This window comes from Lissotriton helveticus, chromosome 3_1 (genome assembly GCF_964261635.1).
Source record: "Lissotriton helveticus chromosome 3_1, aLisHel1.1, whole genome shotgun sequence".
NCBI classification, from domain to species: Eukaryota; Metazoa; Chordata; class Amphibia; order Caudata; family Salamandridae; genus Lissotriton; species Lissotriton helveticus.
The window spans coordinates 736,020,862-736,046,736 of record NC_136061.1 but is presented as its reverse complement, the minus strand read 5'-3'; the positions used below and the strand labels follow the sequence as shown (position 1 = coordinate 736,046,736).

Below are 25,875 nucleotides of genomic sequence, written 5' to 3'. Positions count from 1 at the left end.
AGGAAGGCAGTGGTGGACAGAGGTAAGGGGCTGCTTCTCATCAGGTAGCCCAAGACTCATAAATGATGGTTTAGAGAGGGACCGATGGGATAATGGAACTGAAATCCACAAGATTCTTCTCCTAAATTACTGTAGGAGCCCCACTGCCAGGGCGGTGGCTGATAGGTGTCCTTCCTCTCCCGCTCACTCCACTCTTGATGAGTGCTATACTCCGGTGAAAAGAATTTGCAATTCAGATCACATGACTGATGAAAAAGCACAGGAGGTGTGGAAGTGGTCGGCGTTCTTTGCACAGTCCACATCAAAAGTCAAAAGGAGGGGATATGCTTAAGAAAGGTTGAAAAACATAATTTACAATCTGTACTATTTTTACTTGAAAGAGAGGCATTCATTAAAGCGCAATGTCTTGCATAGTAAATAAATCAATCTTTTTAGGGAGCTGCAGCCAGACTGTGGACCCCTCTGGCGGTTGATTTAAGGACCAAACCTTCTCTTCTATCATGCAGGCGATATATAAAAGTTCACCTTTCCTGACATTTGAATTAAGTCTGTCTCTTGACTTCTTGTACCTTCCTAAACCCAACCCCCTGATATCGGTTTACTGCTAAAGAGATACCATTTATGTTGTAATATGTTTGTTTAAAAATGTAACTGTTTTTCTTCTGAAATCACCCTGATTCTCTAGTCAGTTTAGGCCTGGAGTGCTATATAAAACAGTTAGGCTGATAAATGCAATGGGTTCTCTTCAATGCTTCTAGCTCTGCGTGCAGTCCTATGCAATATGATAGCCAGGTCATGTTCTGGTCTTAGGTTTGTTGAATCACTAAGGGCCATATGTATCATACTTCCGTTTTGCGAATTCCAAATAGCGAATTTTAAGGAATCGCTATTTGGAATTCGCAAAACGGTATGTATGTACAAAATCGCTATTTAATAGCGATTCCTTACCATTCCTAATTTGCGATTAGCAAATTGCTAATCGCAAATTACCCATTCATTTCTATGGGCCAGGAGGCCCATAGGAATGAAGGGGCAATTTGCGATTAGCAATTAGCTAATCGCAAATTAGGAATTTTTTCAAGGGTGCAGGGTTGTCTCAAGAACACCCTGCTGCACCCCTGAAAAAGACATTTGGGGGCATATGGCGCACATACATGCCCTAAGGGCATGTATGGGTGTCATATGGCACCTTTTGTTTTTTGGAAAAAAGATTTTTGAAAAGAATTCGCAAATTACCACCAACTAGAAGTTGGTGGTAATTTGCGAATCCTTAATGTCATTTTTTTAATATTTTTTGTTTGATACATTGCATTTAAGGAATCGCAAAATTTGCGATTCCTTAAGTGCAATCGCAAAATAAGGAATTGCAAATTTTGCTATTCCTTATTTTGCATCAAACTTGTTTGATACATACCATTTGTCTAATTAGCATTCGCAAAGGCCGAAATTCGCAGAATTTGCGAATGTTAATTAGCTTGATACATATGGCCCTATCTGTAGTTTATATTTTTTCAAATGAAAAGTCTTCCAACTTTCAGACATACAGTCTATTCTATAATAAATGTGTTTGAAGATGCAGTGAGTCAGCGAGAAATGGGATGAGTTGACTAATGCAATAATGCTTAATGTTTTCATACATGTTATATATTTGTAGTCAGACATTGATGTTTGTAACATGATCCAATTTGCTTAGTTTTACAGACCGGAGAAAAAATTACAACAAATTGTTACAAATTTAAAATAAAAGATGGATCTTTTATTACGTTAAGAAGTCGATGGTTCAGTTTCATGAACCCTTGGACCAAAGAAGTAGAATACATTGTCTCTACCAACACTGTTGTCTCGTAAGTATTTTTCTTAAAACACTACTCCACCTTAAACATATTAAACGTGGTTCTAATGATAGGTAAATATAAATGTAAATGTGCTGGACTTGTAAAGCGCACAGCTGCCCGTAAGCGTCCCGGCGCTTGCTTAGGGAACCCGTCCTGGTATTCCCCTGTGAGAAACCCTGGCAGGGTGTCCACAAGGTGAAAGCCAGGCATCCCGCCGCGAGGGGCCGTAGTGGAGATTAAGCAAGCTATTGCCCAGAGTCGCAGAGTGTGACCCCGTGAGTTGAGTAGGCACCAGAGCGAGAATTGTCGAGTCCGTGGAATTTTGAGCACGAGACCCGCCGAGGCAGGGAATCGAACCCTGGTCCACGGTCGATCTCAGCTTCCGGGTCTGCCGCCTCTAACCACTGAGCCACGCTTCTCCACACTTAAGAGCCTTCTGTCTTCATCTGTCCATCCATCCATCTATTCCTACTTCAGTTCTGCAAATCTGTATCTCCTCATGGCTTCAATGGCCTCTCTTAACAGAGCATTGTCTCTAAATAAAGGGAAAATGGCTCTTGGGGTTTTTCTACGTCCTGAACTTCTCCACACAGTTTGTTTTTGTTATGGTCCACGAATCAATAAGAAATGTATGTATAGCTAGTAATACTTTAGAATGGCATGGCTTTACTGTGTTCCCGTTACGACTACAAATGGACTTACAAATAATAGTCAAGAAACTGTACATTTGAGCCGCTAAATTTATCTTTAACAGGATCAATTTGTAAATCTGCCCATTGAACTCTTTCTCCGGTCCTTCCTTGTTGTCAGCAGAACTTCTCCTACCTTGTCATTTCTCTGAGCCATTGGAACTTACCCAGCATGTCCAGACCAAGAGTTACTGAGTCTGCAAATACTGGACCCAGTAATCCTGGGTCCAGAGTCACGCAAAGTTCTCTGGAGGCTATGGGTAGCTGTTGCACCTATCCTCGGCCCACCCGCCTGCATAATCGGAAGAGCAGTAGATGCCTCCTCCATTCTACATCCCTCACACTCATTTACCACCTGCTTCAAGCAGGTGGTAAGTAGACACAGATTTGGTCCTGATGCATTTCGAGGAATGGGGGGGGGAACACTCATAATTGGACCACTAGAATACTACCAGATCTTCCCGGGCTATAAATTATAATCCCTGTATTTATGGTGTGGGAGTGCCAGCCAGAATCAGTAATTCTACACTAGTATAAGGGACACCCATAACGATTGTCTTTGCTTTTGAGCCTTGTTATGGAAGGGAGAAGCGCAATCATACGAACTAATCACATGGATCATTTTGAGAGAAGCGAAAAAAGACTAGGGATGACAGATTTGTGATGTAATTTGACCCTGGACATTAGCGATTTTGCATTCGCCTCCATGTACCTAGATTCTAAAGCAAACATTTCCCTTAATTTATAGCCTTGAACTTGGATGGCTGGAACAGCCTGCCTTTGATAGTAGAGGGATAAATAGAGGTACTGCAGAACACCAAAGAATGCATTGGTTTGCAAGGGTGGTTTGCTTTTTCAAATATTCCTCTCTAACCTGAAGGAATTAGCGACTCAAGGGATACCTATGGTATCTTCTTGGGTTGATCTACTAACCAATCTGGTACCTTTTGTGATCCCCACCTCTGCCCCAGCCTGCAAAAATATGGTGCTTACAATTTAAAATGGTCATGATAGAACAAAGAAAGGTAAATTACTCTCTTGCCTACGAAAGGTAAATAGAAATCCTAATCCAGATGATGTTCATGGCAAGATTTGTAGAATAAAGGAGTGCCAAGAAGTAACTCGAAGAACTGAACACCTTTATATCAATCTGAGGTGGATGGAAATGTTTAAAATCATAAAAGGGGGTATCGCCAGCGAGTCTGGAGAATAGAAAATGATCATTCCAACTGTAATAAACACCATAAGTAGGTGTTTTGTAGAGTCATTGTTGTCATCTTGTGATAACTTTGAAATGGTTGTTGGTGTAATGCTACATATCGCAGTGCTACAAATACCTATCATAGTACTATCATACAGATTGTACACAACATAGGTTATTGTAGTCAAGTGGAACAAGGTGAAACCCATCAACCCCAACTTTTTGAATGCGATCTCAAAGGTGAATTCATGAAGATGCATTCTTGAAGAGTTTGTTTTTAAATAATTTCCTGAATGAGGTATTTTAGTTAGTTTCTAATTCGGGGGCCCGAACCATTTAACAGTTTGGGTCCTTATGCATCTAAACATTGGCCACCATGTTTCACAAGCTTCACTAAGTGTTAAGGCATTAATTGTTGAAAGTCAAAGACAAAGGTTCTTGGAAGGATTGTAGTGTGGGGCCAGATTTTGTTGTATCAAGCCTTTGTTCCAGTATGCCTTATGAGTAATGCACAGTATTTGTAATCTGATCTTGGTATTTGCTGGGAACTTGCGGAGTGCTTACAAGACTGATTTGGCAAATTCAGCCGCATTTTGGTGGCATGACATTGGAAACTGCTAATCAGGTTCTGTACAAGGTACATTACAATAGCCCATACATCCCATAAGAAACCATCTTGTAAACTCAAATCCATGGGTATTTTGAAAACCGAGATTTGTTCAGATCGTGGAGTGCTGCATGTTGGTGCCCTTCACAGTAGTCACATTTGTTTGACTAGGAGTCTTATACTGACTAAAAATGATTTACATATTTTTGGCTTTAGGAAATTTGTATATATTGATATAGGTCCAAGATGAGCAGACCATATTTAGGTGAGACATGTGCCAGGATTTCTTCAACAGGAAATGTTCTCTCATCCTGTGTTGGATATAGTCTAAACAGTTGATGATGTTGGATAGGCAATCTGTTTTTTTTTTTTAATATTAAAAAGGCGGTAAGAAATTAGATTAATTCTATAAACATAAGTCGTACAGCATGCTAAATATACAGGTTGACTCCTAAAAAATTTATAGTTTTTAAAAAATACATTAGTGAATGAAGCCACTCCCTTACAGCCCAAATGGGAGTAAAATGTCTCCTGTCTACACACAAAATAGACATTTTCAGTCCACATTAGTCCATAAAGTAGTGCCCCACGATGCCTGAGACTACGGGGGTTGTAGCTCGAGCCAGTTCATAGTCTAGCATTAGGATAGTGGAAAGGCCATACCTTTATGTTCCGGTAATATTTCTGTGGAATGCCTAACCATAATTAACGTTGGAGTAGATATTAATAGTGTCCCCTAAAAAATATTTATTTTACTGACTATGACTCTAGTATGCCTTGACTTTCTTGCATGGGGAAATCAGAAGAGTCAAATACTGCATCTTCACCTCCATACCTGAAACTATAAGCGTGTGATCTATGTCCCTGTAGATTCAGAATCTTTTGTGTGTAGTATGTCTTGTATTGTTTTTTAGTGCTGTTGTTAGGATTGGGGGTCTCTAGTTGGCACAGGTAGGTACTTGTGACAAATAGGGATCCTCTCCTCTAGTCAGGATAAGGGGATTACACTCCTAAAATAACCCTTGCTCACCCCCTTGGTAGCTTGGCACGAGCAGAAGGGCTTTACTTCAGAGGCGTTGTAAGTTAAGCAGTTGTGACCACATACAGTAACCCAGTGACAACACTACAAATGGACACCACACATGTTTTATTTAAAAAATAAGTAGACTTTATATAGAGTTACCACAAGACCATAAATGACAAAAATACACACTATGATTACTTTAAGATGGTAGATTTAAGCCTAGTTCAGTTCAGTTCTTAGATGCGACACTGTGTCAATGTACCTTAGGTTGCGTTGCGCTTCCACGACAAGCAATGTCGTAGCGATGGGAAATGCGGCAAAGTTCAGATACAAAGAAATAAAGACGTGAAGTTCTTCCAGATGCGGCACGCTTCTCGAGGATGCGAAAAGTTCTCGGTTCGATGCGTGGACTGCAGCGGCGACACCCTTACGATGCGATGACAACAGTTCCAGCGGCGGCGCTCTTCTCCCACGATGCGTGAAGCTTCCGCTCGACGCGACAACTCCAGCGGCGACATCCAAGATGCGACGGCAGCAGCTCCGACGGCAGCGTGTTTCTCGGGGATGCGAGGTGCTCTTGGTCGATGCAGTGCAGTGAGCCAGTTCCAGCGGCGACACCTTCCTTCGGAGTTGCGACGGCAACCCGCTCCGACCTCGTTGCGAGATTCTTCTCCTTATGCGGTGCAGTGCGACAGCTACAGAGGCGACACCCTCCTTCGGAGTTGTGATAGCAGCGACGGCGACACGCTTCCTATTCGTTGCGGCACGCTTCTCTCCGATGCGGTGCAGTGCGACAGTTCCAGCGGCGACACCCTCCTTCCGAGTTGCGACGGCAGGCACAGCGACGGCAACACGCTTCTTCTCGTTGAGTCACGCTTCCTGCTCCTTGCGACACACAGTCCCTCAGAAGGCCCACAACAGCAGCAGGCACTTCCAAAGAACTCTGTGGCGCTGGGGGTTGAAGTCTGTTGTCCCTGAGACTTCAGCAGGAGGCAAGCTCTTTTCCAAGCCCTTGAAGTTCCTTCACAAGTTGAAAGCTAAGTACATAAAGTTCCTTTCTCCTTCCTCTGGCAGTAAGGCAACCCCTGCAGGCCAATCCCCTAAGCTGCTCTTCAGCTTGGGAATAGTCTCTCCTCAGTTTTTTCAGGTTCCTCTCCTCAGTAAAGGCAGCCGCTGCCGGTAGTGGGAGTACCGGCCGGGCGGTGACGTGGGGGGTGGGGGGGAAGGGTGAGGGGTAGTAATCTATGGATTACGGACCTGAACAGGTAAGTAAACATATAAATAAATAAAACGAATTTCGTTGCGCGCACTGCATCACCAAATACGATGCAGTGCACGCAACTAAATTTGTTTTATTTATTTATATATTTACTTACCTGTTCAGGTCCGTCATCCATACATTACTACCCCCACACCCTTCCCCTCCCCCTCCCCACGTCACCGCCCGGCCAGTACTCACACTACCGGCCGCGGCTGAGTAAAGGTTTCTTCTTGTAGTCCAAAGTGATTTAATTTCATGGGATCAGGGTCCCAATATTTATACCCGAAAATCCTTTATTCTCTGAGGGGAGAGGGGCCTTTGCCCAGTCCAAACCAGTTCTAAAGCACTCTGTTTACCAGACTTTTCCTTTCCTTTCACTGTGCTGGGCATGCACATCAGACGCCCCACAGGAGGTGGAGCCAGTGGTGTGGAAGGCAAGTAGAGTCCTGGAGCACTTTATTTACAGGACTCCTTCTCTTCTTTCAGTGTGCAGGGCAGAGACATAAGCCGCTCCCCAGGGGGTGGAGCCAGCATTGTGGAAGGCAGGCACAGCCCTATTCAAGGTTCAGGTGCAACTCCTCCCTCCCATCTAGATACAGATCTCTCTATTCACCACCGGGTCACTCGGCCTGTCTCCTGGAATTCCCCAGCCCTGTCACTCACAAAACCAGACATAGGAATACACAACCTAGCAGAGGCAGGTTTGAATGGTTAGACAAGCAAATACCTACTTTCTAAAAGTGGTATTTGCGAACACAGAATATTAAAATCAACTTCACTAAAATATGTATTTTATTATTCTAAGTTCAGGCATACTAAACTTGAATTTCTACCATGTTCTCTGAGACAGTTAGGATTATAAGATTTAATAACTCTAACTACACATTCTGGCCTATGGAGAACAGGTAGCCTTTCAATAGTGAAAAACGAAAATGGTTGTAATTCACTATTAAGACATGCTACACACATCAGGGCTTGTCCTACCTTATACTTACAATGCACCTTGCCCTTGGGCCTACCATAGGGGTGACTGATATGAAGAAAAGGGAAGGTTTAGGGACTGGCAAGTGGGTGCACTTGCCCAGTCAGTATGACAGTACCAGACTGCACGCAGGCTCTGCAATGGCAGACCTTAGATACATTTACAAGGCTGCTTCTGTGGGTGGCACAACCAGTGCTGCAGTCCCACCAGCAGCATTTGGATTTACACACCCTGGGCACACTCAGTGCACTAGACTAGGGTCTGACACGTAAACCAAATAACCAAACATGGAACCACTGATTAATACATCAATTTACAGTAGGGAGCACTTGCACTGTGGCACTGGACAGCAGTGGCACAGTGCCCAAAGCATCTAATACCAGCAAAAATACATGAGGCAACAGCAAAAATGGAAGGGAGACCCACGCCAAGGGTGCAAGGTCTAACAGCCGTGTTTTTAGATTTGATGTGTTAACCATGCTCAGCCCTTTTTACTACTATCAAACATATCACTATACCTCTCTTTGAATCATTGGGTGGATCTAACAACAAAAGTCTGATAAAACACTTACATAAATTATTCATGTCTAAACACGGTGAAAGTTTGCTGCATTTGACCAACTGGTAATCTGAATGTCTGGCGGAATGAGTCTCAATTACTACGTTATCTTCTATTCAGATATAGATTTGGGTATTGCTTGCGTAGATCTGCAAATGTACCTTAAATTAGCTAGTAGGTGGGTTCCCATAAATACGTGAAGATAGAAGATATAGAGCATAGCCTGTTGGAGCACCACACTGTAGGCTGTGGGAGGACGATTCTGATGATAAAAGGTGTACCAGTTGAGTTTGTTCAGTGAGGAAATATCTCATCTAGTTTAGACTATTTCCAGAGACTGCAAACCATTCTTCCACTGCAGTCAGCAGAATATTATGAATCGACAGTATCTTTTGCTGTAGAGGGATGAAGTATAATCAGTGGAGCTTTGCTGGACCTGATCAAGAGTGATGAGTAGTTGTTTGCTGATATTAGCCAGTACTAATTATATTCCTCCACCAGGCCTAAACCCTCATTGAGCATTGTGTAGCAGTGGTTGTTGCTTCATGTATTTTTACAGTTGGTCCATTATTATTTCTTTCTGGAACGTTGTAAGAGATTGGAGATCAAACAGCGGTTTGCTTTGACATGGCGTGGGGTGGGAGACTCTGCACTGGGCTTTTTCAGGAATGGGGTGATGATTGCAGGTTTCACATGGTTAGAGACTCTGCCATGACCAGTGAGGAACTGTGAGGAACTGATCAAGGTGTCATTCATTGTATCAGAGAAGACTTTAATCGTGTAGAATACGAGGACTGATGCCACTGATATAGATTGAAAGCTTTGGACATTTATTCCTCAGGAACTGATTTGAACGAAGTGAAAGAGGATTTCCTTGGCTTATGGTTAACAGAAAAGTATTGAAGTGAATTGTGAATGCACCCCAGATATTTATTTTATTATTATTGTATTTTACAATTACAGTAGAGCTTTTCATTGTTGATCTATGTTGTGTGGGATATTTTCAAGGACATAACAGTTGGTCAGTTCTTAATAAATGTTAAAATCTCTTTTTTTTTTTGGGTCAATTTTATAAAATTATTTCCCATGTTGGGTCCCTCGTCTCTCCAAAAGGTCTTTCAATAGCCATTTGTATACTTTAAACCATTGCAAATGTTCAAGATTACAGCATTTTATTACTAATAATGCTAGTTCATGCTTGAAACATTTGTTGATTGCTTTGTTTCCTTGTTTGTGTTTCTACATGTCCATTAGAGCCAGCTTATTAAGGCAAAGATGACCTTTAATGAAAGCCCTCAATGTGGACTATAAAAAAAGAAGAAATAGTGATGGGAAATGTTCAGTGCCTGACCCTTAACACTAGGGTTAAAAAGGTGTTTCGGGAATTTAACTCTTCCTCTGGATTTCTCGGCTCATTCTTAGCCCTTCTTACCAGCATGGTGAGAAATTCAGATATGCTACTTGATATGTGGAAGGGCTGAATTTTGTTACCAAATAATAACAAAGGAGCCATTGACAATCTGGCTAACTATAGACTAACAGCTGTTTGAGATCTTGAAGCAAACGTGCTTTCTGAGCTATTTTTGCAAGATTTCCAAGCCTAGTAAATTTTCTCCCAATAAACACTTTTAGGCCTGTTTCCTGAAGCCTGGAAAAGACCCTTTTATTGACAGTCATTCCTCACAGAGTAAGAGTGATGTTTCAAATTTCCATTGTCGACTATACAGCTGTCTTTGATCAGTTAGACTGGGGTGTACTATGGAGGAAACTCCAGGAGTTGGAAACAAATGCCCTTCTACTGAGAGGAATACAAAAAACTGCATGCTGGGATTTCGTAAGGATACACTTTGGGAGAACTGAAGTATGTGCCCACAAAGATATACAACAAATGTGGCCAGAAGCAGGGGACCCTTTTATTTCCACAGCTGTTTCACATTTATATGGGAAAAACAGAGACACCTCTGAACGAGGTATGCTCTTCCCCTCAAAAACTAGTGGACATACTCATAAATGGTTTAATCTATGCAGATAATACTTGATCAAATGACAGTGGTGTTCAACACATATTGGATAATGTTGCCAACTTTATTTGTCTAAAACAGGCCAATTGCTTATGCCTTCAAAACACAACTCTTTAGCATGAGGAAAATAAAATCTGTAAAAAAATAGGTTTATTGAGAGGCAGGAAATCTCTACAGCGAAAACGTATGACTGCTTAAAGATACGGCTTTCAGCGCCATTAGCAAATATAGACAACAGTTCAAAATTGAAAACTAAAGTGCTGTTCATTTTACATGTCATAAGAAACTGTTAGGTCCAAGGATTTTCTGGAACAGTATCTCCCAGACGCCCACCATAAGACAGCTCAAACTCTGATTGGATGTTCCACAAAGTTTCAGAGTGGCATGATGAAAGGAATAGATATTAGGATGGGTACTGTAGTGAAGGACACCTGGAATGAAAGAACGGCACAATAAGTCATGATTCACCTGGAAAACAATGAGTAATTACAGCTTTGCAAGATTCCCAACCTTACAGTTTTCCAAACATTAAATTACCTGCAAAGAAATTGTGTAAGATCCTTAGTCCAATATCCGTTTTATGAATGATTTGTTTTGGCTGGCTAACACAATAGTATTTTATCTTCAAGAATCAAACTGTTTGTTCACCTTTAAAACCTGCCGGCACAAAGCACCTGTAGAGGGCCTTGTTACAAGTGCTTTTGTTTTCTCAAGGAAGAAGTGTCTCAATGAGTTTCTGTCTCTGACCTGTTCCTAATACAGTGTAACACCAATGATTTTGTTGGTCCCAGGTTTGAACCCTTTATAGTGTCCTCCTTCACAGGGGATAACCAACCTTAATTTTTGTCACTCACTCTTCACGTTAAAGCAAAATAAGCTCATTTCCCAACAATTCAGTAAAGCTTCTAAGACACATTTTCACTATAAGCGTCCCTTTTGCTTCTTAACTTGAAGGCAAAGATTATTTCCTAGCCATTTGCAATCATCAGGCGCCACACGAACCCAAAACTGCTGCTCTAAACTGTTACCGAACTACAACTCTTCTCTCCCCATATGTTTTGCTAGGAGTCGCTGTTCTACAACTGCCCTTCTGAAAACACTGTCAATAACGGGCAAGTGTTGACCAGTGCAGGCAGCTTTTATAGAAAACATGCCAAGATGGCCACCTAGAGTTTGCTTAGTCTTGCAAGATTTGCTAAATATTGTGGGATTACTGCAATGGTGGCTATTCGGTTGACTAGTTCTCAGCAATGGCAGCCCTCTTTGACTAGTTTTTGACAATGATGGTCATCTTTGATTAATTGTCACCGGTAAAACCACCACCATCAACAACAACAACTTCCTTTCTGGTGAACCTGTCCACAAGGTTGGGCACACCAATTTTTGGGACTTGGCAGATGGGTCGGGTTGACTGGCCTCCTGATCGCTATTATGTGAGCGAGATGGACAGAGGCACTGAACACGACATTACTCCACCCTCTAAGCCCATCTCGTGAAGTCAATGTGTTGTTTTTTTAAGTAGTCATGAAGCGACAAAGCAAATGAGGAACATGAGTAAAATGTGCAGGCTCCAGGTAGTCATTTTTGAGCCCATGACCTGCCCAAGAAATCAAATAGGAAGTTTGACAGTTACTCTTGCGTATGCCATTGAAGCTATTAACGTCATAAGTGACTTCAACTGGAAAATGACTGGATTTACTTGTTTTATATTTTCAAACGGTTCTAGAACTCGTGGATGGAACTTAAATTTGTGCTTGAACTAAGTACAAATCTCAGTTCACAACCACACTTTGTCGGCAGCTTGGTAACCGGGTCCTTTTTGTCAAAGTCTGTCAGCGAACGTTTGTTATTTTTCTTTTGCATGAAGAACACGCTTTCTTGTTTGGTGCGCATTGTTCGTTAATTCTTGAATTTAATCGGAAATATGATGAACTGAGTCATCCAATTCAGGGATTAACAATTGTACATAGTGAGAATGAAATGCAAAGTTTACATAAAAAAAAGAAGAATGTGTTGATGAATGTAGAACAACGTTATATGCAAGTACCTCAAGCTAAAGAATATCTTCCCAAGTCTGAATGGCATCTTTAAGAAAGCACTTAAAATGTTGTTAAATGTATCGGTTCACCCTTTCCATTTGTGCATCACTTTGTGGGCCAAAACCCGTGGACACACATGCCTGATTCCCTAAGTGTGAACCACAGGTTTTCCAAAAGTGAAAGATAAATTGTGTATCTCGATCAGATATAGTGGTTCGAGGAAGACCGTGTAACTTGACTTTATTTTCGAGCATCAACTGGGCTGGCTGTTTGTACTTCTTTTCAAGCAATAAAATGCCATTTCAAATAGTCTTATCAACCAACACCAGTGATGTTGTGGTGGCAGGCGGACAATGAAATCCTGCATGTCTTTGGGTGTAGGTAAAGGGAGTAAGAGTCCCTTATGTTTAGATAAATCTGCTTTGGCTTGGGTACAGATTTCACAATCTGTCACATATTTACCAACATCTGAATTCAATCCCAGCCACCCAAAGTGTCTAGCTACAATTTCTTGGGTCTTATCTTTTCCTGGATGGTCTAACATTGGGGTTTTATGGCACATTTTATTAGCCTGTAAGCTTAGAGGTTTATGCATATAATTTAGATCTCTCAAATTATAAATTGTCTCTGATTCTTCTGCCTCGTTCTAATGCGGCTCAATTTACTAGTTCTGTCAATGAAATTGCTTTCTTTAATATCTTCCAAAAGGGCGTGCACAAAGTTAGCACCATTCATATGTTGCGCTGGGATTATATTTGGAGTTTCTGCTTGGTTTATAAGGTGGTCCCATTCTTTTTAGCTTGCCAATGAATCTGCTTTTTGATTTTCTGACTGTGCCTGAAATCTCACAAAGTCAAACCCTGCAAAGAACGTTAATGCTCTAGCTGACCTTAACCTGTGAACTAGGATGGTCCGTAAACACGGTGGCAGGGTGTTTCCCTCCCGGTAGATAGTGCTGCCACTCCTTAAATGCAGTTTGGGTAGATAGAAGCTTTTTATCCGTTATAATATAATTCTGTAATACAGAGTGGAACTACTTAGACAGATAAATCAAATTTTGGAGCTGACCTGTCTCAGAATGTCTCTGTGAGAGGATAGTGCCTATGGCTTCATCAGAAGCATTTCCTTTTATTATAAAGGGCATCTCTACATTTGGATGCTCCAAAATGGGTGCCAAAGTGAGGGCCTTTTTCTGGGTTGGAAGGGCCTGATCACCTTATCGGGGCAATCTAGAAATGTTCTCAGGTAATAATTTTGTAATTGGGGAAACTGTCGCTGATAAATTGTGAATGAATCTGACATTAAAAGTTGACAACTCCAAAAACCTCTGTACTTCTTTTTGTGACCTTAGCCATCCTTGAACTGCTTGAATCTTCATTACAGCCATGGTCAACCCCTGAGGAGTTAAATCTAAATACATTCCACTTCGATGACATGGAATTTGAATTTGGACACTTTGTAAAATAGGCAATTATGTTGCATGTTGCAAGTTTTCTCAAAATGGTTTTGTTTCTGACTGAATAAATTAGAATATTGTCAATATGGATGTTACCAAATTGGTCTAGATATTCCGCAGAACATTGTTAGCAAAATTAATTAAATGCTGCCAGGGCATAACATAGGCCAAACAGCTTTCTTTAATATTCATACAGTCTAAAATGGGTCAAGATACGGTCTTCACCTTATCTCCGGCTCTAACTTGGACCAGAGGTAGGCACCATGTAGATCTGTTTTGGTGTGAATTGTTGCCATGGGCACCTGATCCAAGAGAACGAGGCTGAGTGGAAGAGGATAGCTGTATTTTACTATAACAGTGTTCAGTGCCCTACAGTTGAGGCATGGTGACTTTGATGGCCGGTAAAACAACTTTATAGCTATTTGTTCAAATGTTCTCTCTGATTAAGATTTTACTTCTCTTAGGCATATATATCGGCTGCACAAAATTGTTGGGCAAAAAAGTTAAATCAGTGTGTCAGACATAGTTGCGATGTGGCAGAAGAGTTTCAGCAATTCACTCACTGAAAACCTCTTCAAGTTCTTTGTATTGCACGGGTATCTCAATGTCTTTTTTCAAAGTCTGTGGCAACTGTATGGTATAAGTGAGTCACATTTCATTCCACATAACTGCAAATGTCTTTCCAAATGTTAACCTAAATACTACATCTCGCTGGTTCCGATCAATGACTGGGTTGTGGAGCATATCTCAAGGCATACCAATAATTCACTTGAATTGAGGTGCATCAATGACATACAACTTTTTCTAGTGGGACAGTCGCTGTTCTATACATCAGAGGGTCACTAAAGTAATTTGTCTAATTAAGGGTACAGAAGTCAGCATCGTCCCATCTACAGCTCAGATGGCTTCAGGTCTAATCTTTCATTGGGTCTAAATCTAGCTGCTCTAAATATTTGGCATCAATAAAATTGCCAGTAGCTCCATAATCAATCGTAGCCTCTCGCCTCTTGAACAGCTAATTAGGGGCTTAAATACTGGCTTCTAAAATTAAGTGTGGAACAACATTTTGTTAAATTTGGCCACAGTTTTTTCAGGAGATAACATAGTTGTTCCCGAAGCAGACTCCTGATTCTGCAGCTTGACTTCTAGTTCTCCACCATCTTGATGTTGCTTGATTTGGTGCAAGTTGACAGTTTTTTATAAAATTGTCTTTCTTACATAAGCCATTTTTGTGCCATTTTGTGATATCCTGTTAATCTTTCATTAAAGGGCTTCCAACTCCTCCGATTTCCTTTGGTTCTGTACTATTGAACCTTGGTGTTGATTTCTCGTGAGATTTAAACAATGGTTTGTTTTCTGGCTTTTTCTTCTCCCCACGTCTCTGGAAAAGAAGATGATCTAATCTCAGGTTAATAAGGTCAGCACAGGTTTGTGATCGAGGGTCAATGTGTGCCAAAACATCTTTCATGTTATTTTTTAATCCTTGGTAGTAGAGGTCTGCTCTCTTTTCTAGCCAACCAGTCTTGGCTAGTAGTGCAATCAATTAGATTAAATATGAAAAAACTTGCGGTCAGCTGACATGGTTATGGTTCGACTAATGCTTTCTCAAATTCAGATTAAACCTGGGCCAGTTTTATAATAATGGGCCATATTCGTTTACAAGAGGCACAGCCCAAGAAGCACCATCGCTGCCCAAAAAGTATGCCAAGAAAGCAGTTCTGGACTGGGCATCAGGAAATGTTTAGGTTGCACCATGAAGTACAATTGTGCTTGTGCGTGACTTAGTATGGTCTCCTGAGAACCTTTCTGGGCTGCAAGTGGCACTGTAGTTGGAATGGTTACCGAGAGTGACCCAGGAACCACTGTTGCCCCCATACTTTACCTATCAAATGATGGAATATGTACACTTGGGTTTTCTAATCTGGATGGATCTGGTTAGCTCTACCTGCCAGTGTTGCATTTTCTGTCCTTGAGGCAATGATTTCCTTTTTTAAATCCACAATCATGGCACTGCGGCGCCCCGAAGGCAAGCCCGTCTGCGCCCCGGAGGAGGCTAGGGCGGGAAACGCTGCTGGTGGTACTATGACTCACGGTGAGCAGATCATATATAACAGCCTAGAGTTGAAGAGACTTATGCCTATATTGAATTGCCATAGCTGTATAGAGCCAGGGGGGGACAGTAGTATCTTGAAGTGCAGCATGTGTAAGTGGACTAGTTCCATCTGCCCAGTTAGGGAGCCCGAGCCCATTGTAAGAGGGGAGGAATTGAATACAGAATTGGCCGGGACCTATGGGCACGAGTATATTAGAGTTTTTCTACTCACTGTACGCTCCCTTAATAAAAATGCCCAACATGTAGCTGACCTCATAACAGACTTACGGTTGGACATTTTATTTCTAACAGAGACTTGGCTTACGGAAACATCCAATCCCACTTTGCAATAGCTATTCCTCCCGGGTATACTATTTTCGGAGAGTTAGGGCTTTCACTGCACTTTCTCCGCCCATCAATCTCTGGCGGGAGCACTAATTTACTGACCTCCCGGGCATGCAGGGCCGTTTCTGAAGAGTGTTTCCAATTTAACAGCACCACTAGCCCTCAGATTTAAACATTTTATGGTCCTGGCTGATTTTAATGTCCATATGGACAACTTAGAGAGTCCTGATGCTACTACATTAGGCGAGGCCTTGGAATCCTTGAATTTGGTCCCCCTTGTAACTAGACCTACTCACAAAAAGGCCATACGCTGGATCAAATCTTCTCCAATACCCCTGTACAAACAGAGAAGCCTATTCCCTTAGTTTGGACAGATCATTTTCTGTTAGGATTAAAGATAGCCAAACAAATAAAAACAGCTCATATTATGGAGAAGCTGCCTTCTTTTTAATCAAGGCCCTTTTATAAAATCACCCCCGAGGCCCTGAACATTGAGCTCACTGCGCAAGCTCTTCCCTTGTGTAGTCTGATAGAGAGTGATGTGGCTAGCCTGGAAAATTAGATAAAGCAAGGTGTTGAGTTGTTTGCCCCGCAGTCCTCTCGTCCTTTACGAACAACGAGAAGACCCGCACCTTGGTGTAATGAAACTTTGCGGAAATGTAAAAGTGCTTGTAAAAAGTTGGAAAGAGTGTGGAGGAATCATTGTTGTATAGATAGCAAAGTATTATATAAAAGGGAGCTTAAACTGTATCACCATAATATTCTGGAGGAAAAGAACATTTTCTTTGCAGTCAATATTGAGGAATCAACTAACAAGAGCAAAGACATTTTCTAAATCATGAAGCATTTCACGTCGCCCACAGCAGGTATCATTAAGCGTCATGTATCTGATACTTGGACACGTCAGTTAGCTTCCCTTTTTCATAAGAAAATAGCTGACATTCAAACATCCTTAGTTCCTTCGTCTAGTACACTGGCTAAATCGCAGCTTCACAGCTTCAATGCGATATATAAAGCTTTCCTTCTTCAGTTTCCCAATATGACTTTTGAACAATCCCTCAACATAATTAAGAATTTAAAATCTGGATCGCCTTCGGATCCTTGCCCTGCCAAAATACTTGCGACTGTGGCTGATATCATCAACCCAGAGGTCAATGCAGCTCTGAATCTGTCATTAAGCAGCGGCCAGGTACCATCTATTTGGAAAAGGGCCAAAATACTGCCTCTGCTTAAGAAGTCTACAGCTGACCTTTTATTAGTATCCAACTACAGACCCATCTCGCTCCTGCCTTTCTTTGCTAAGAAAAATACGTAAATTCTGTAACCACGGAATTCATTGAAACTAACAACCTCCTCCATACGAGTCAATCTGGCTTCCGCTCAAATTTCAGCACACAGACGGCTCTACTTGAGATCTCGGAATCCATCGAAGAGACTCTCGATTTGGGTGGGAGAGCGGCTTTGATATTGTTAGATCTTTCGGCTGCCTTTGACACCGTGCCCCATGATAGACTCCTACTGAGACTGAGAGAGTGCGGAGTGGGGGCACGGTGTTGGAATGGTTTTCCTCCTTTCTGGATGACAGAAGTCAGGAGGTCTGGACTCCCCCCTTTTCCTCCTGTATGCCTCCCATGAAGGTCTGTGTTCCTCAAGGGTCTATTATAAGCCCACTGTTGTTAAATCTGTATATGGCTCCCCTTGCCTCTTTGGCTGAAGATGCAGGTGCAATAATTATATCTTATGCTGGTGATACTCAGCTGTTGTTTACCTGTAAAAAGGGAGAAGAGTAACAACTGTTTGAGAGAGGCCTTTGCTCGGTTTAGATGCAATCAGCTACAGTGCAATCCTGAAAAGTCGGAAGTGATCCTTTTTGGATCTTTTGCCCGATACGCTTGGAGACAATGGTGACCTTCAGATATGTCACACCGGCAGACTTCTGCTGGTGTTGTGAGAAATCTGGGGGTAAACATGGATGACTCACTAGATATAAAGAAACAAGTTCAATCGGTCTCAGGAACCTGTAATGGCATTCTGAAACTGCTCCGGAAATTTTTGCCGCTTCTTTCCCTTTCTCATAGAAGGTCTGTGGTCCGAGCTCTCATTACCTCAAGGCTGGACTACGCAAATGTCCTCTATCCCGGCCTTCCGGAGTGTTTATTGAATAAACTTCAAGTCGTTCAGAATGTTGAAGCTAGATCCATTCTTATGCTGGGCCCAGAACACGGATCTCTACCCATTTAAAGAACCTACACTGGCTGCCCATTAGCCGCAGAATCCAGTTTAAGTCGTTGACACTGGCCTTTAAAGCTTTGCATGATATCGGAGCACATTATATTAGGAGACGAGTGACTTTTTACATGCTCGGGAGACTTTTAAGATCATTCCGACAGCATGTGATGAGCGTGCCTAAATGTGCACGCTCCCGCTGAAGTGGCCGTTCATTTCAAGTACAGGTAGCTCATCTGTGGAATAAGCTACCAACTACAATAAGACAACTTACAGATGTATGGCTTTTTAGGAAACAACTCAAAACCTGGTTATTCCAGAAATAATTTCATCATGAAAGTCGGTCCTGTTTTTCGGTAGCGTCCTGATCTGCTTAGCGCCTGGACACTCGATTGAGTAGCTGTGCGCTTTACAAATACGCAATAACATAACATAAAATTGAGATCCTTCAATGAGGCCATTTGGTAGGAATTGTTCAAGACGATCTTTTATTTTGTGGGCCTGTAATTCTGTCCGGTAGAAGGATCTTCTGGAGCAATACATCCCAGAAACCCACCTTCTGGCAGGTCTGACTGATTGGATGTTCCACAGAGTATCAGAGTGGTCAGATGAGAAGAAGGAATATTAGGGAGAGTATTGTGGGGAAGGAGCCCTGGAGCAAAAAAAGATCACAATAAGTCACGATTACCTTAAAAGCAATGAGCAATTCGTGTTACAAGATTCCAGAGACAACCTTAAAGTATTTCAACCCCGTAACCTGCCTGCAAAGTTCATTTTCTAGGAAAGTTTTCTTCATAGGCTTCCTTATTACTTCATACCTTCAAGGCAAATATTATTTCCTATCTTTGGTAGAACCTTGGTTTTGGAATCTGCACGCTCACACAAACCTAGAACTGGTGCTCTCAACTGCTCCTCAACTCCAAATCTTCTCTTACAAGATGTCTTGCTCAGTTTCCTGAGTGAGACCACTTTCACCACTGCTGTCCTAGAAACGCCATCAATAACTGACAAGACGGATGTCGAGAGCTCACGTAGTCTAGCGGGAATTGCCATATATTGCTGGATTACAGCAATCTTTGACTAGTTCTCGGCAATGGTGGCCACATTTGACTAGTTGTCGTCAGCAAAAACCATTACCGATCTTCCTTCTGGTGAACCTTTCCACAATGTTGGGCACACCAATGTTTGGCAGATGGGTGACATTGATTGGCCTCCTGTTCACTATTGCGTGATCAAGATGGGCAAGGACACATCTCATGACAGAAGTATTTTCACAATATTTTACTAATTTCAACCCTACGGGAACCTGCTTGGATTCTCTCATGTATTTTATATGAATATGTTGAACAAAATCAGTTGTTTCTTGCCCTTCACTACGAGTTCTGTCCCATGAGATGAATAAGCTTTTGCAGACAGAGAGGATCTTCTTGTGTCTCTTGAAGGCTATCAACCTGCTTTATGTTTTGTCTGCAGCTAACAAAACTGTAGATCCTAATATATGACTGACCAGCCTAAAAGAACAAGCTACTTACCCATGGTAATGCCTTTGCTGGTAGAGACTATATCTAACCACAGATTCCTCACCTTTTGAATCCCCCCAGATAGTAGACTGGATCTGTAAATATTTTATAGTAATTCTGTCGTGTGTCGATATGTGGTGTCATGCGGCTCCACGTTGGATCAGAAGTGACTTCAAGGCCTCTAAATCTGTGAGTTCTGCTTGCTGACATCAGTTTCTTTCTGATCTCTGTCCACACTGTTGGACGCAGAGCCCATTGAAATTAGAATATGGCAGTTTGCAGATCTCTATATTGGGATCTTATTAATAGGCTGTATAAGTCCATTCTGCAGTACGGGAAGTGGGTTGGTAAGAAATTTGCAGTTAGGTAGAGTATTTACCAGAAAAGGCATTACCAAAGGTAAGTAACTTGTTCTACTGGTAGACTTCTAACTGCAGATTCCTCCCCTTGTGATTAAATACCAAAGCATTAAAGGACGTGGCCTGATCGCTGGCCAAGATGGCCGCACTAGTCTGAAGCTCCAGCAGCCCCACTCGAGGGATACGAAGAAATGGGCCCATAACCCCATCCAGTGTGATCCACCTCCAGCAACAGTGCTGAGACGACCTCCTGCTGCGGATGTGGCAGGCTGGGCATGCAGGATGGCATACAGAGATTGGAGGTGGTGAGTGTGCGTGCTTCGCAGCCTACCTCAGAGGCCCCGCTGCAACAGGGTTGTGCCCGCCAGTGTCTGCTGGTCCCCCCATCCCCTGCCATCTGATTGCTGTGCTGGCCATCTCGCCCCAGACTTCATCTGAGCGTGCCCGAGGCACCAAACTGTGCTTCCTGGGGGCCACTCCTTCACCCTGTTGAGCCTCCATCTGCTGCTGGATGTTGTGGCCGCATGAGGATCCTTGGTGGCGCTGAGCCAGGCCCCCCACCATCCTGCTCCTGCAGTGACTTCTGCACGGTGCCACTCCATCGCAGCTGACGGATGGGCCTATGTGCGCCAGTACACGCGGAATTGCTGGACTGCCGGCCGGTGGCTGATCCCTATCCCCTGCTGTGAGTACTGTTAACATGTGTGGCACTTTGGGGGGCGATTGCCGGTCTGCCACAGCCTCCTACATGGGCAGTCGAGACGCCAATCCACAACCCGGGCCTAGTGTGCGCTCCCCAACCCTAGACCATGCCTCCAGGGCATGCCGCCTCAACTTGTCTGCTGCATGCCTATATCTATGGGCCCTGTGGTGGCCCAGTATCTCCTCCGCCCACCACACTACATTGCTGCTCACCGGCCTGATTCAGCTGTCTGACCAGCGAGGCAGCGTAGGATACTGCTCGTAGCTCTGGGTTCTACAGCTTGGGTGGGCAACTATCATCCAGGTGCCTTACGACATGCCGCCTATGCTATGGTTCGTGGGGACCCTAAGAAGTGGAAACTGGCTTTTGATAGACCTTGACCCTCCAATATGCAGTAGCCCGTGCCCACTGGGTGCTGTGGGGGCTCTGAGACCGAACAAATGTCCGGGAGGGACGGTATCATGGCAGAGCTGAGGGGAGGCTTTCGGGCCATTGATGGCAGACTCAACACCCTAACTAGGCACCTTGACACCTTGGTGGGACGGTTGTAAGGGCCCGCCTCCCGGCTTGATGCGGCTGAGGAGAAGATCTCTGGCCTAGAGTACGGGCGACCCAGACCACCAAACTCCTAGAAAAACTGGAGGTACTGCTGAAAGCTGTGGCAATCCAGAACGAGGACCTGGTGGCAAGGTGGCACCGCAATAATTTGCGCATGCTGGATGTTGCAGAGACCACTGACACAGGCCGCATGGGTCTATTTGTAGAGCAACTACTATGCTACCTCCAGGGCCAACAACATTTCACAACCACTTTTGCGGTGGAAAGAGCCCATTACTCCCTGATATCGATTTGTTTAATGCTGCTGTCTTCCCATGCATTCCAACTGCCATGTTTTACATTAAGAGCACGATTCCATTATGTATTGAGCACTCATAGATGTTACCCACATGCACCCTTGATTCACAATTTATAGCATGTACACTGCTGTCATGGAACACTAGAGGCCTTAACAATCCTCTCAGGGGAAAGCAAGTCTTGCGATATCGTACACCTCACGGCGGGCACAAATCACCTTCCTGCAAGAGACCCACCTTCCCCTAGCAGATTCCACACCTTCACATCCCACTGGGGGTCATACTGTTATTTCTCTTGTTACAGCATCTACTCAGGAGGGGTCTGCATTTTGATTCATAAAAATGTCCCCTTTCAGCCCTCAACCATAATACTTTACAAACATGGATGAAACCCTTTGGTGACTGGGACATTGGAGGGCAAATTGACACTTTTGGCAAATATTTATGCGCCAAACGTTGACTCCCTGAATTGTTTCAACCACTGCACACACACATCGCCAAACTGGACTTTGACCATCTCATATTGGTAGGTGACCTTAATCTTAACGAAAATGGCTGCCATTCACTATCAGCGCATGTCACCTGCACTAGTACATGCTCTACCTTTTACATACACTGCACCCTGCCTGCGGGGTACCTTGGGCTTTCCATAGGGGTGACTGATGTGCACAAAAAGGGAAGGTTAGGCCTGATCAGTGGGGTCACTGACCAGGAGGACATGGCAGTTTCTAAACTGCACCTAGGCACTGCAGTGGCAGGCCTTAGACATCATTTTAGGGCTACTCATGTGGGTGGCACAATTAGTGCTGCAGGCCCACTAGTAGCATTTGTCATCACCAGCCCTGGCACACCCAGTGCACTTTACTAGGGACTTCATGGTGATACAAATATGCCAAACATGTATATCCAATCAGAACAACACTTTACATAGGGAGCACTTACACTCTGACACTGATCAGCAGTGGCAGAGTGTCCAAAGCATCTAAACCAGCAAAAACGAAATCCAGCACAGCATCAAAAAATACAGGAGGTAGAGGCAAAAAGATAGGGGAAAACCACGCCAAAGATGCCAGGTCTAACAGTGACCTTAATATTTTAATGGATGCATCCCGCGACTCAACAGCTGGCGCTCCAACTTGTAAACCACATTCCCTCTGTATCCTAAAAGATATCTGTACTACTCATACTCTCCAAGATGCCTGGTGCCAAAAGGGTGCCTCCTCACAGGCATTTACCCATTATTCTGCCCCACATGCTACTTGAAGATGCATTGATTATGCCACATTTCTGCTGCAATAGGCCCCTGGCTGAAATGGGTCCACCACCTAACGTGCACACTTTCCTATCATGCCCCAGTGCTAGCCACATTCCATTTTCCCCTTCAGGTGACTCACGCCAGCCCTTGGCAATTCCCCACGCTGGCCCTACAAGACACACTATTCTGCTCCACTTGACAGGAGTCGATCTTTGACTATTTCAAACTGAATGAAGGCTCAGTGGCCACTCAGGCCACACTCTGGGAGGCTTTTAAAGCATGCACTAGAAACATTTGCATTTCACAGCAGTTTTAGTTCTTGCGGGAGATCCATAAGGAAATAACATGCGTGGAAAATGTCCTCACCCATGTTGATTTCGAAGCCCATCCACCTCTTGCTACTGCACACGTGCTTAAACGCGCTACGCTCCTGACAGACTACTGAGATTTGGGGGACTGCGACGTCTTCTTCCTTGGAAAATATATTCCAGGGCTCGCAAGTACAGGGAGGGCAGCGTCCGGGAAACTCTATAGCTCTGCTGCTGCAATCACCGCCACCCCCTCCGGACACCTCCTACATTACAGAGCTACATACTGAATCAGAATCTCAGATAACCTCAAATAATGACATACTTGTCACTCTCCTCCGATCTTTCATGCACCTTTACACCACTAGACTCTCCGGTGACCTCTCTGCCCTGTCTGCCTACCTTGATGAGGTGTCCATGGTTGGCTTTACCACAGCACAACGTGAAAGGTTTACCTCTTCCCAATCAAAGGTTAGCAAGCATTAATTGTAGCAAGGCCACCCAGTGTTGCCCAATGTTATCCTATTGGAGAGGGAGCCCTCACAGTAGTGAAAAATGAAATTGGAGCTTTTCACTACCAGGGCATGCAAAACTTAAAAGTACGTGTCCAGCCTTTTAATTTCAATGCACCATGCCCTTTGGACTACGATGGGCCTACTTTAGGGATGATTTATATGCAATGAAAGGGGAGTTTAAGGATTTATATTGCAAAGTCGAATTGGCAGCTTAAAACTCCATTCAGGCTGCAATTGCAGGCCTCTGACATGTTTCATGGGGCTGTTTAAGTGGGTGGCACAATAAGTGCCCACTAGTAGCATTTAATTTACAGGCCCTGGGTATATGGCATACCACTTTACACTAAACTTATAAATAAATTAAATATGCCAATCCGGTGTGAGCCAATTTTTGAATGTTTACGGGAGAGAGCACAAGCAATTTTGTACCATTTATCAGTGGTAGAGTCCTAGAGCCAACAAAAACAAATTTCAACAAAAAATGGAGGATAAAGGCAAAAGGTTTGAGGGAAGACCATCCTAAAGCTGACAGGTCTAACAATAATGCTTTCTGAAACACTCTTATCTGAGTGGCGTAACGAACCTTGAGGGGGCCCCCCTGCAGGGTACGTGAAAGGGCCCGCTCTGGGCTCAATCTAGAGCTCCCCAGCAGAAGTGCAGTGCTGACGGGGCCCCCTGGAGGGTGAGGGCCCCCCCGCACCGCAAGGGCTGCAGGGGCCTGTGTTACGCAGTATTCATTCAACCATGCTTTTGAAATGTGTAAAATATAGTGCTCCAAGTATAAAATGTATGGCTTATGCTCATTTGCCTTGCTGTATAACGCTTTTCTACTACAATGAATACAATTTGCCACGTCAAGCTTAACGTCTTTCTTTTGCTCTTTTTTTCTAAGTGCCAATGTACTTGATGGTGGAGATGCAACCTTTCCTCCATTAGCAGCTTCTCCTCAAAGTATGGATAGCGCTCTTCAATCTGGAGAAGGTATTCATATTCTCAGTGGTTTTAAGACTGTCTTTTAAAATAAGTGCCTTTGCTTACAATCAAACAATTTAGCCTACCTCCAGTGATTGGCGTTTTAGCAAATAATTAATTTAAAACAATATGCTACTCCGGTGGATACGAAGGTCCTCATTAGCGAACATTCCCAACCTTATTATTTACATTTTGGCCCACTGAGTAAGTTCATGTACCGTTTACAATGTATCTTGTTAAACCTCACACTGCTATGTAAAGCGCTCTGCTGCCTTGTGACTATTGCTTGCAGTGTACTTCAAATACATAAATGGTTGTTGCTGAAAGGAATGAGGCACTTGCATTCAGACAGGTTACTTTTTGGCATACTGTTCCACACTTGCCATCATGCACTCTTTGTTTATGGAATCGTAAGAACTTTCTGTTGAACGGCACCTCAAATATGTTCCTCAAAAAGATCATGGTTAGCCCTCAGATCCATTAGTATTCCAACTTACGTTGAAACCCTAAAGTGACAAGTTCTTCATTCTTTAACTACAAAGGAGAACTATACATTAATTCATCTTTTTCTAGTGTATGCTAGTATTACATTGTTAATAATATTTAGTCAGCATTTGCTCTCACTTGACCAATCTTAATCCCCAAATTATTTACGGTGCTTCATCTTCCTGCAGGTTTTTATTTTGCCTTTGTGCCACTTACTGAATTGAATATTTTTTGTGAATTCCTTTTTTTTTTTACTGACCAGTAGAGAGCCCAGTTTTCAAAATGCAGGATAGCTACTAAACTAGAAGCTTTGGGGCATATTATCAAGAACGGGTGTTACATTATCACCGCTTTTATCGGCAGGAAACTGCCGATAAAGCGGCGATAATGTGCTTGATAATATGCTCTATGAATTCCAATCGAAGCCCATGTTAGATGTCTTCACATCTAACATGGGCTTCGATTGGAATTCATAGAGCATATTATCAAGCACATTATCGCCGCTTTATCGGCAGTTTACTGCCGATAAAGCGGCGATAATGTAACACCCGTTCTTGATAATATGC

General features: G+C 43.2%; 1 protein-coding gene across 3 annotated transcripts in view; it reads left to right on the top strand.

Annotated features, from left to right (window-relative positions):
* BMAL1 (basic helix-loop-helix ARNT like 1) overlaps positions 1-25,875 on the top strand; it is a 659,821-nt gene that overhangs the window by 528,658 nt on the left and 105,288 nt on the right. For all 3 annotated transcript variants that reach the window (XM_078680912.1, XM_078680911.1, XM_078680910.1), the window contains 2 exons: positions 1,694-1,844; positions 24,744-24,832. In XM_078680912.1, coding sequence (XP_078537038.1) covers positions 1,694-1,844; positions 24,744-24,832 — 240 coding nt within the window. The remainder of the gene's footprint in view (positions 1-1,693; positions 1,845-24,743; positions 24,833-25,875) is intronic.